Source organism: Geospiza fortis, unplaced genomic scaffold (assembly GCF_000277835.1).
Source record: "Geospiza fortis unplaced genomic scaffold, GeoFor_1.0 scaffold237, whole genome shotgun sequence".
NCBI lineage: Eukaryota > Metazoa > Chordata > Aves > Passeriformes > Thraupidae > Geospiza > Geospiza fortis.
In genome coordinates, this window is record NW_005054319.1 from 6,755,666 (window position 1) to 6,767,897 (window position 12,232).

Sequence of the window (12,232 nt, forward strand, 5' to 3'; positions counted from 1 at the left end):
GGAAGCTTTATCTGTGGCCAAGGTGAGGCACTTCTTTACTTCACTGGAGAGTTAAACTTAGAGGAAAGATGAAGGATGGTACAGTGGATTCCCAAGAAAACGAGGTGTATGCAGTCACTCTGCTAATCTGTGTTCCCTCCTCTATTCCCAAACAAAATTGTTTCAGTTTTTGACAGAAGTGGTCTTAAAGATGCTGAATTTCTGAGAGTATTTTAGAAAATGGACTTCAGTTGACTGTATTAAGGGAATGAACCTTATGGCGGAGCTCTCCTGTTAGTCAGCAGAAGTTGCACCAAAAAGACATTCTTAATAGTTTAAGAAAAACTTCTCTTACTAAACAAGAGTACTTAAGCCATGAAATTGCAGGAAAACATTCTCTCAGTTCTGCTATTCATGGACATGTTTGTTTCCAGCTGTTATGAAACTCCATGCATCTCTATCTACATGTCAGATTATTTCAATCTTCTTACACACCTATGCTGTGTATGAAGAACATTTCTTGATGACCATTAAAAAACGAATTGCCAAAATGTAGCATGCACAGAGTCTTCCAGGAGCAGATCCACAAAAGGAACTGAACACTGATGACCCAGTCAGTGCTTTTGCCCTGGGCAGGAGCTGTGCCCATTTGTTCTGTTAGTCCAGGCTGGAATGTGTTTCACTCCATCTTAATGAATGGCTCCTCTGCATTGTAAATTCCTTAACAGTCTTTCAATATCCCAGGGAAGTAGAAGTGGACATACCTGGGGTAGGAAAGGTTGAGTAGAAGCTCTCTAGATTTCCTTCCTTGACTTCCATGAAAAGACCTGGGGCTGCAGGCTGCAGTAAGGGAAATGTCCATGGAGTTGCAGAGGTCAGCAGCCATGGGTTTCTCTGAGCCTCGTCCTGTCAGGAACAGTCAGGTGGCATCTCTGGATCTGTGCAGCTGGAGTGGCTCCAAGGACAACCCTTGTTGGGTTCCAACAAGGACCTGCAGGTTGTTATTGCAAGCTGGAACATCATAAAATCTGCTGGTGCAGCCATGTGATTTCAGGGAATTTATGAACCCCTTCCAGTTTTTCTCTTACATGATTTTTTGGGCTTATTTTAATATTTGTTATGTTTGATGATGATGCAGAATCCAGTGCAGTAATTTTCCATGGATCATTCACCAGCACTGTAGGCTCACATGACTAGAATGACTACAGTCATAATTGTGGAACAGATGGTTTTCCAAGGCTGTTCATAAGATTGCAGTCTTCACATCAGTAGAAAATTATTTTGGAATTAACTTAGTTGTTTACATTTCAAATAATTGTAATTGTAGTTTGTACAAACTTTTGAATACTTCTAAGTCAAATAAAACTCTCCATGTAAATCTTAAGAAGCTGTTTTTCTCTTAGATTTCATATAGCAGTGCACTCATTTTTAGAGAAGCATAAGCCTGAAGTGGTGGAAATACACGTGGCAATGACCCCTGCTATGCTTGCTATCCAGACTGCAATCCTGGACATTCTGAATGCGTGTCTGAAGGAATTGAAACGTTACAACCCAGCTCTTGAAGTAGAAGATCTATCTTTAGAGAATGCTATTGCTAAACCTTTTGACAAGGTAACAATTTTGATTGTTCTGCAGTGTCTAAGTAATGGGATATAGATCTCCAAAGTGCCTGCCATGCAGACAGAAATGTTATTTGCAAAATAAATAACCAGCAGCAGCAGAGTGCTCTCCCATGACATGTTTATTGCTGGTACAAGGGGATGGAATGGTGATGTGACAGTTGCCAGTAGGGTTTTTGATGTATTGGTGTTATTGTTCTTCCTTCATTTCCAAAGTCCCAAGAGTAAGAACCCCTCAATTCATGGTTATAATAATAATTGTTGCTGCTGTTATTAAAAAGACAGCTGCAACTTCAGCTCAGAATACTTTGTAGATAAGTATCAGTAATTGCCATACACATACTCCCTTTTTCCTTCTGAATTTCTTGCTTGTGTTGTTTATTTTCTCTAGTAGGAGAAGCACTGTGTGTAATAGACAATATGTACATGCATGCATCTGCTGTATCTTTAATCATTATGTATGTCAATAACTTTGGGTTCAGCGCTATTTTTGACAGATCTGCAATGTTTGGCACACATATGCTTTTGTTAGGGTGAAATCAACTGTCATAGTGCAGCACAGTTATTGGTTAACTGTGATTTAATCTGGATGGAAGGCTTTCTGTACTTTAAATATTTGAAGGTTCTTTCTTGGGCTCTATAAGTTGCACATCTTCATGGTACCTATCTTGATTTTGGACACTAAATGACATTATAATGGTTTTTTCTGTACCTAAGTGAAGGACATTAGATACTAATTACAACAGGCCAGTACCAGTAAAATAAGGGTGGTTTTTTATAATTTTACCAGTATTTTGTTAATAGATGGAGAGGAAGAAGTTTACTGAAAGCATTAAATTATATATGCTAATTGCTGAAATGTGTTTCATAAAGACATCTGTATTATGTTAACTTTGCTAAAATATGGTAACTTATATCAAAACAGATATCTCACTAGTACATATTTATTTTGGTATCTCTAATAACTCTGGGAAACCAGAGTGTCCCCTGTAAAGTTAAAGTGCATTCTCAGCTTGTTGCAATACTGTATGTTTGACACTCCAAATTTTCCAATTTTAATTTCCAGACAATCCGCCACTATTTAGATCCTCTTTGGCATCAGCTTGGAGCTAAGACAAAGTCTTTGGTGCAGGATTTGAAGGTCCTACGTACTTTGCTACTGTATCTAACCCAGTATGATTGTGTCACTTTCCTTAATCTCCTGGAGTCACTGAAAGCAAGTGAAAAAGCTTTTGGTGAGAATTCAGGTAAACATGGAATAACCATACAAGTTAATGCATGAAACGATGCAATGTTGATGTTTTTAATTATGATTCCCAAACATATGAAGGTATCTAATTAGGTTTTACACAACCAGCCATAAGGACGTAGGTTTTTATTGACAGAAAATTCTTTCATCTTCCCACTTAACTGCTGTTACTTAACAGAGTGAGATTTGCATCACATTTTTGTCATTTATTAAGCTGGTGATTACACAGCAAGCAGGTAGGGCAGGTATTCCAGCTGAAGATCTGGGGCTTTTATTGCAGAGGGTTGGAACACATACACATTGCAGATGTCAAACTACTACTGCTTCCTTCTCATTTCCTCTCCAGGCTGGCTGTTCCTTGACTCCAGCACTTCAATGTTTGTGAATGCTCGAGCTCGAGTTTATCGCATTGCAGATGAGAAACTGAATCAGAAAGGCAAAGGCTCAGGTTCTGAAAAACGTGATGTAAAGAAGGAAAATGGTACTGATCATTCCTAATTTTAAGTTTAAGAGTGTCACACGATTTCAAGTGTTTTGCATATTATTACTTGTACTCTGGTTCCTGCATGAACTTCCACAGCTCAGGATCTCAGTCTGTTAGCTGGGATAAATAGAGATATAATCTTAGTTCCAAAAGCATATGATAAACAACGTAAAAGAGTCACGAAGTAGGGATTCTCCTAAGCTTGCTCAGCTGATCACTGGAAGAGCTTTTGTGAAATTGTTCTTGCATTACACTGATGTTTAGCTTCATCTTTATTATCTTATGTGAAAGAGTAGGAGGCTGTGGTTGCTTTTATTGAAAAATATATTCAGGAGTTTCAGAATTGAAGAATGAGTGAATACTTCAGTGTTTTGCTTCACAAAAGCATTTATCTCCATTTTTAAATTTAAGAGTGTTCTCCACCTCATTAGCATAACAAGTTGCATATGTAGGCTGTTGAATATCATATGTGCCAACAACGATCACACTAATGACATCTAACCACTGATTTAAAAGTCTGAAGGATATTTTGCCTGCAAGAGCTGCTATGTTCAATCTTACTTTGTTTCAGAACTGAAAAGGGAATTGGTTCTAGAAAGTAACCCAAAATGGGAAGCTTTGAGAGAAGTACTGAAAGAGATTGAAAATGAGAATAAGAACAGTGACAACCTTGGCGGTCCAGGTGAGAGAATACGAAATCATGCAAGTTTTCCATGAATTCTACTGGTTTGTACTTCTATTTGACCTTGGAGAGAAGGAACTAACCCTTTTCTGTAGGTTTATCAAAGAGCTGGTTTAAATTTAGTAATTTGTGGCCTCAAGATGAGGAATTTCTGTACATTATGTACATAAACTATGTAAAATTAAACTTTTGTTAGGTCTTGCTCTAAAAGAGAAATGCTGTTCCTACAAGGCAATACTTTTTAGGAAAGAACCTGCATTATTCTGAAAAAGCATTTTAGGTTACATTTCAGTAATGTACTGATACCTTAGTTCCAAGCCAAATAAAACAGATATGGAGATTTATAATGATCAAGGTACCATTCACTCATTTCTGAAGTTTGGATTCAAAACAAAAATAGGGATTCTGTCTTACAGCCTTTCTAACTTGCATATTCTTCTCATGCACCTGAAAATTTGCTTTGCATGGGTTGCATATAAATGAGGTAGAGATTAGGAGGCAGGGAAGAGAGTCTAACTGCTTTGCTGCCTTTCCTATTTTAGGGCTTTTCATTCCCTTAAAATTTAGCAAGTTTTATTTTTGGAAATAGTAAGGGTAAAAAAGTGCTCTTTTCTCCCACCCACAGTGTTCTGACTCTGGGTAAGAACTGGCTCTCTCTCCCAGTGCTGTAGGAGTTTATCTGAGTCAGCTTGCAGAGAATTGTTATTCACCAATGTCAATAATACTGTGTGAAACATGTGTTTTGTAGACTCTCTAACACAGCTGACAAATTAGAATGGTCTAAATTAAGTTCTCTCTTATTCCATATCTTAAAAATGAGTAGTTGTTCGAGTATGTTTCAACACACACTGTATCTGCCTCATTTCCAGTGGTCAGAAGGAAAACTATGAATTTAGACATTGTAAGAAAAAGGAATGTTGAACTTCCATTAATCTACTCTAATTTTATTTGGTACAAAAAGCCATGCAATTTAGATTCTCTCAAAGTCCAGAGCAACTGTGGCAGCCGAATGTGAAGGCATTTGGCAGGCACAGTGCTTGGATCAGTGCAAGCCATTGGCTCGGGAGGTGCTTTAGCTGGATAAGAAGCACAGCATTACAGGCTGTAAACATGGTATTGTTTCTTGACTGCAGGGCAAGTGCTCATTTGTGCCAGTGATGACCGAGCCTGTGCACAGCTCAGGGAGTATATTATTACTGGAGCAGAAGCTTTTCTAACAAGACTTTATAACAAAACCTTCGGAAAGGATGAGAAAGCTGGAGAAGTGTGGATTAAGGACAGAAAAGCCATGAAGTCCAAAGGAAATGCCAAACCAGACACAGGGCCTCAAGCCAAAAAAGCCAAACTGACAGCTTCTTCAAAACAAAATAAACAGAAGAAGCAGCAAGACCGGACTCTAATCCAAATGATAGGGAAAACTGAGGAGGAAAAGAGAGAGGAGGTCGAGGTGGAAGACAACAAAGAATTAAGTGGTAGCCAAGAAAGCAACACTGAAGAGACCATTCCTGAAGATTTTGATTTCAGCTTGCCCTCAGATTGTTACTATGGGATTTTCAAGGACCCACTGACAATTATCCACCCGCTGCAGGGCTGTGGGGATCCCTATGCGCTCACTCGGGTGCTGCACGAAGTAGAACCCAGATATGTTGTGCTGTATGATGCAGAACTCACTTTTGTTCGGCAGCTGGAAATCTACAAGGCAAGCAGGCCTGGGAAGCCTTTGAGGCAAGTTGACTTGGCCAGGGTAATTCTAGTCTGAAAAGAAAAAATTGGAAGTGCACTGTCAGCAGTCAATGCAGAACATGCTGCTGTTCGTTTTCATTAGCTACAAGTGCTCCTGTTGAGCACTTAAGTTTAAACAAAAGCAGAATGTCTGGTGTAGCCAAAAGATCATTTTTACTTTCCAGCAGGTATTTAGTCCCTTAACAGCAGAAGCATATCTGTTAAAAAAAATAAACAGTTCCAAGATCTCTGCTTCAATGATTTTAGTGGCAGTATATCATTTTCAGATAGTGTAGTCTCATTTTAAACCGTCTCTGAAGATATGACTTTTAAAGAAAAGGATTCATTTTGGGTTTAATTAATTTTCACATTTCCTCATGTTCCTCATGCTGAAGACCAGTAATTCAGAAACTGTAACAGAGAAGCAGGTAAAGGAAACACAATAAAGAAAATTAGTATTTGCAGTTCTAGCAACTGACAGAAAGATCACCACATTGGGTATATGCATTTAATACACCTGGAAATTGCAAAACTCAGTTTTATGAATAAATGTCACATACTGATTAAAAATAGAGAAAACATAAAATTTAATATGTTATTAACTAACTTGTCAGGCATTTACTGCTACGAACCTTAAATTTACTGGTTGTGAATTTTTTTAACTTAATACAAAGTTTTGTGACCTCTTTTTTTTTCTCTTTTATACCTACAGAGTTTATTTCCTCATTTATGGGGGCTCCACGGAAGAGCAGCGCTACCTCACAGCTCTGAGGAAAGAGAAGGAGGCCTTCGAAAAACTCATTCGGTAACACAGTTTAACTGCCTTTAGAATTAGTGTTTCATGTGATTCCCCAATATGCTGACATTTTAAATAGAGCGAAGTTCTTAACTGTGTGAAGGCTTTAAATAAACTTTTAATTCAATTCTTTGTCAGATGTAAAGACTACTTTCTTATTGAGAATCACCAAAAAGTCAAAACTTTCCTTTTCAAAGCACCTGGTATTTTTTTTATTAATTTTAGCAGGATTTAATATTAATGTAAAGGCTAAGCAGCATCACCTGAATTGTTTCCTAATTGTCTATGAAGTTCATTTGTGTAATTGTGTTTTTGTAGGTAACATTTCTTGTAAGATAATTTCTAAAGCTCTTATAACCTAAGTCAGTTGGGGAAACAAAACATTTCCTTAGACTGTATAAGATAGTATTTTAACTGACAGTGCCTTCTCAGCAGGTTACAGTGCCATTACTAGTCATTAGTTCCTTTGTAAAAGGAAAAAACTAGAAAAACGGAGAAAATTCGATTTCTGATCGAGCTTGCATTTAGTATTAAACTATATATAATTTTACATCTGGATGAAGGGTATTGAAATGTTTCAATCTTCTTTACTCCTGCATTTGCAGTTTTTAGTGTGTTTGTTTGTGGGTCCTTAGAGAGAAGGCCAGCATGGTTGTTCCTGAAGAAAGAGAAGGAAGAGATGAAACAAACTTAGACCTCCTCAGAGACGCCAGACCTGCCTCTGTCTCTGCTGACACACGCAAAGCAGGTGAGCAGCTCCTAGGTCAGGCTTGCAGCCCAGAGCTTTCCAAAAGTCCCTTAACTATTGCACCTTAAATCTCCCTCAAAGTGTCTGGGGCAGACACACGTTGTACATTGGCTTCATGCTAAAGAAACATTATTTCCCAGTGACAATGAACTGTGGTTTCCTTTGAAAGTACAGGTTAATGAAGTATTTGACCATTAAGACAGATACCGTGTGGATTGTTCCTTGTCAGATTCTTGGTTATGAGGTTGTCTAGTGCTGCTTGTAGGAAGAGAAATTAAAACATAGAAACTGAAGTCTGCAGATGGTCAAAGGCAGTGTTGTCTTTGAACTAGTAAATGTTGGGGATTTCTTTTCATCTTGACAAAACATGCTGCCTGGGTAAACAACTGCACATTATGGGTGTGATCACTTTCTTTGTAGTCCTTTTCCTTTTGTTGCAATTCTGACCATATTTTTGTTCTTTTCCTCTGACAGCTATGCTGTGCCTCTGCCTGTTTTTCTTTACTGTTGTTTCTATAATCCTGCTCTCCTTTGCCATATGCCTCTAATCTTTGCTATTACATCTTTTGTGGCCTTGGTGCTGCAGTCTCTTTATGTGTCCTGCAGATCTGTAGAGCGCAACACATAATTCCCACAATAAAGTGCTGTATTTCTGTGGGAAACAGCTGGAAATAAAAGGGATCAGCTTCATTATCTTGTTTTGCAGGCAGCCTTTTAAAGATTTCCCTGATTCACTTAAATAATTTTCATCTACAGCTTATCTATTTCTTTGTCACCTATACAAAGCTTTCAGCAAGTAGCATGGTAGTTCTGTCAAGCTGCAGAGCATGCTCCATAAACTACAGTGTATATTTAGGCAAGTAATTTTTTTCTCTAACAGTTAAAAGGCAAATGAAGTCTATATTTATTGTACTGCTGAATTTGAGGTATAACTTAAGATGAGAAGTCCATCCATTGCAGAAGCCTTGGCAGCACACAGGAAAACAACCAGAGCAGAATGTATGGGGATGACTGTGTTTATTTTGCTCTTCAGGTGGACAGGAACAGAAGGGAGTCCAGCAAACCATAATTGTGGATATGCGGGAATTCCGTAGTGAGCTTCCATCACTGATCCATCGCCGTGGGATCGACATTGAGCCTGTGACTTTGGAAGTTGGGGATTATATTCTAACCCCTGACATCTGTGTGGAGCGGAAGAGCATCAGCGATCTGATCGGTTCCCTGAACAACGGCAGGCTGTACGCACAGTGCGTGGCCATGTGCCGCTACTACAAGCGGCCAGTGCTCCTCATTGAGTTTGATCCCAACAAATCCTTCTCCTTGATCCCACGAGGCTCTTTACAGCCAGAAATTTCCAGCAATGATGTTACTTCTAAACTAACCCTTCTCACACTGCACTTCCCAAAGTTACGAATCCTGTGGTGTCCCTCTCCCCACGCTACTGCTGAAGTCTTTGAAGAGTTGAAACAAAACCATCCCCAGCCCAATGCAGAAACAGCAATGGCCGTCACCGCAGACTCCGAAATTCTCCCCGAGTCAGACAAGTACAACCCTGGGCCTCAGGACTTCCTGCTAAAAATGCCAGGGGTTAATGCAAAGAACTGCCGTGCCTTAATGACCCACGTTAAAAGCATTGCAGAGCTGGTGACACTGTCCAAGGACGAGCTAGCCAAGATTTTGGGTAATGCTGCCAATGCCACACAACTCTTCGACTTTATTCACCTGACCTATGCAGAGGCACTAGCCAAAGGAAAAAGCAAAAGATGACTCATGAGATTGTTCAACACACAGCACAGATAAGCTTTTCTGGCACTGTACTTTGGCAAATACATGAAATATTTTAATAAATGCCTCCTCTAAGATAACCAGCTGTTTCTTCCTAATGCTATTCCATCAGTTTTAATATGTGAGTTAATTATTAATAAAGGCAAGTTTCAAGAGGAAAAAATATTTTTAATAGAGAAATGTGAATTATTTTTATTCTTTTTAAAGCACTTTAACCAATTCTGTAATACGACCAAATTAACTAAATTTCTAACTGAAATTAGAAATTTCAGTTAGAAAACTGAAATAAATTTCTAACTGAATTAACTAACCTTCACCAAGACCATAAGAATTAAGTGCTAAGACTAACTGATAGAAGTGTTTTCTTGTGAAAGTTATGATGCCTTGTTCAAGCTAAAAATGTGCTGTGTTTTGATTAGTCTGGGTGACCTGCTGCATGATACAACACTGCTTTTGCCATTTTTAATGTCTCACTCTCTGGCAACTGCCACTTTTTGATTGACAGTGATGAAGTTATGTGAAACACCTTGTGGTCTTTGCTCAGGAGTTTATTTAGACTATACTGGGACTGAATCCTGAATTTTAGAACATGACCATAAGCCTTTGTCACAGTAAAATCCATTTGGATGCTATGCTCTACATTTTGCTTGCTTACCTTACTACCAGTTACACTTTTTACCATTCCAAAGCCAGTACAGCTCTGTCTTGCTAGATTTTGCAAAGTGCTTTCCCTTGGTCAAACTGGCTAGAGATTCTGTGGTGCCACAGTGCAACTTAATTTTGAGTGTGCCTTACTTATACTTTTAAGGGGCTTTGTTTTTTACTCAGTTTTGATAGCTCTTTCACTTGAAAGTGAAAAATCTGGGTATACCATTGGCACTGTTACTTTTTACCAAAGAATATTTTGTCTTGTATAATGCAGTCATTTTCTAAGCAAGGTTTTCCAAAAGTGTTGAAAGTTCTTCCAATATTGGCTTCTTTTGTGTTCTATTGCTCTTCTATTTTTATGTCCCAAATCAACTGTCAATAACCTCAGTAAAGCCATTGTCAGCTAGAAGATAATACTTTTAATGTTTTGTGTAGCATAAAAGAGGGAAACATTTGTGAATATGTGCATTGTTAAATTAAATATTCTACACTGAACTTTGATACAACTGTGTAACAAACTGACATTGCCAAAAGGGTTGGTCCAGTGTTATTCCATGCTAATGTATTTACATTTGCTATTTACAAAACCTTTATCTATGACTTGCACATGTATTTATATGATTCTAAGGGGAACAACAGATCAATATTATCTCCTTCATGAAAGGAGAAAATATTTTTTGTGTTCAGGTTTGGTAAAAACTGTACTGGGCACTTTCAGGTAAAATGTTTATTGTGCATTTTAAGTGTGAATTATGAATTGTTAACTTTAATCTGTGGTTGAGCTATGATGAGTTTCCAAGGGAACATTTTTCTGCAGATGCAAATTTTAGTATTAAATACACCCATAGTAAGATTAAAATTTGTTCATTATCTTGTTTATCATTTGGCTGAATTGATATCAAAACATTTTTATTTTTAGTGTGTGGTTTACAATCCAGATCTTTGGGTTTCTATTGCCCTAGATTCTAATTTATTTAATATGAGAAGAAGTCTTTCCATTTTGACTTTTGCTTATTTAAACTAATGTTGGCAGATGTGCAGAGGGTTGAGAATGCCTGTAAAGTGGTGCTAAGAGAACTGGAAATCAGAGTAGGATCCAAGTGTCCTGAGTGCATGGCCTGTGGTGCCTGATTCAGAAAAGGGCAGCTGAGCAGCCTTTGAGAACAAACTTTGCTTGTGCAATGGGCATTAGGGTGCTCCATGAACTGTGGGTTTGGGGTTTTCTCACAGCTCTGTCAGTGAGGTTTGGAGTTTTTGCATTGATGTGTAGGGGGTGAAAATGAAGGGTATAGTAATGGGTGATAAAGTTGTAGCTTTGTGTTGTGTGCTAGATCAAAGTCACAACGTGCAATTAAATAATTATTTGCTAAATATTTTAATGAAATTGCCTTTTGCTTATATGTGTGGAATTTTTGTAAAGCTTTTTCCTTTTTCTTTCTCTATGCAGGATTTGCCCCTTTTCTCTAGAGCAGCCACAAGTACATGTTGTTGCATGTTATTATTGCTCCTGTGCGTTGGCATTTCACTGTATTAGGTGTGATAGCCAGTGAGAGCTGTGTCCTCCTGGGGCAGGAGGTACAGACTGCTCCAAGGTGGGAGAGGTCCTGTGGGCTGAAACCACTTATCCCTGAAATTATAGAGCCCAAGGCTCTGCCTGAAAGCAGTCACAGCACAGGGTTGGGTGAATGATGAAAACCCTCTCTTTGATCAACAGTCATAGAATTTGTGCATCTTGTCATTGCTGATGTTTTAAATTTGTGCTTTTTTATTAAAAAAGCAAACACAAAAACCCCCTGCCTTCAGTTTGGGAGTGTCTCAGCTTCTCGCTTGTCCCCAAACAAAGACTTCATGTTCCCAGGTCCCTCAGTAGGTGAAGCCCCCCGGGAGGGGTTCACATGCCATAGAGTTGCCAAGTTGCTCCTTTCTGCAACTTCTCCTGGGCTTTGATCACTGACAGTTCTTCTGGAATAACACACAACGTTTTAGGAGCAAATGTAGCTTATATTAGCAAATCCGTTCAGCACAGGACCCTTCTATGTGCTTCATATGAAGTCTTTAATATCTTGTTAACTGCTAGGTACCTTCTTGCACTGAAAATACACTTACCAGTAGTATCTGCACCTTCTTAATTCACATGTCTTAATAAGGTTTTACAAGGAAATACTCAAATGTTATGAGTTTCAGGGCCATTTTTTATTTTGAGTACAAAATGTTAGGAACTAATCTCCCAGACTTTTCAATACAAAGAGGCTGACCGTTTTTTTAATTTGAGTTTTGATCTGTATTTTGAAAGCTTCTCCTCAATAAATTAAAGGGAAGAAATGTCCTCTGTCACAGTCTTGAAAACAGGGAAGAACTGTTCAGTAGCTTGGCTGGCCAAGACTTAGCTGAGAGATGAATTCTTACTGAAGTTAGTGAGGGTAACCAGGGCTGCTACACTGCTATGGTGATTTGTTGTCTAAACAGAAGATGTTGCTGCAATATGTCAAAATGGGCCTGTGTATGTACTAATTTTAGCAT

At 38.5% G+C, this 12,232-nt stretch overlaps 1 protein-coding gene across 1 annotated transcript in view; it reads left to right on the forward strand.

Annotated features, from left to right (window-relative positions):
• Positions 1-11,467, forward strand: part of ERCC4 (ERCC excision repair 4, endonuclease catalytic subunit) — a 14,343-nt gene extending 2,876 nt beyond the window's left edge. Inside the window, 9 exon segments of the mRNA XM_014306790.2 lie at positions 1-22; positions 1,383-1,590; positions 2,665-2,845; positions 3,194-3,328; positions 3,903-4,013; positions 5,147-5,738; positions 6,448-6,540; positions 7,167-7,279; positions 8,313-11,467. The exon segment at positions 1-22 is cut by the window's left edge and continues 35 nt beyond it. Of these exon segments, the coding sequence (XP_014162265.1) occupies positions 1-22; positions 1,383-1,590; positions 2,665-2,845; positions 3,194-3,328; positions 3,903-4,013; positions 5,147-5,738; positions 6,448-6,540; positions 7,167-7,279; positions 8,313-9,046 (2,189 nt within the window). The 3' untranslated portion in view covers positions 9,047-11,467.
• Positions 11,468-12,232: the final 765 nt, after the last annotated feature.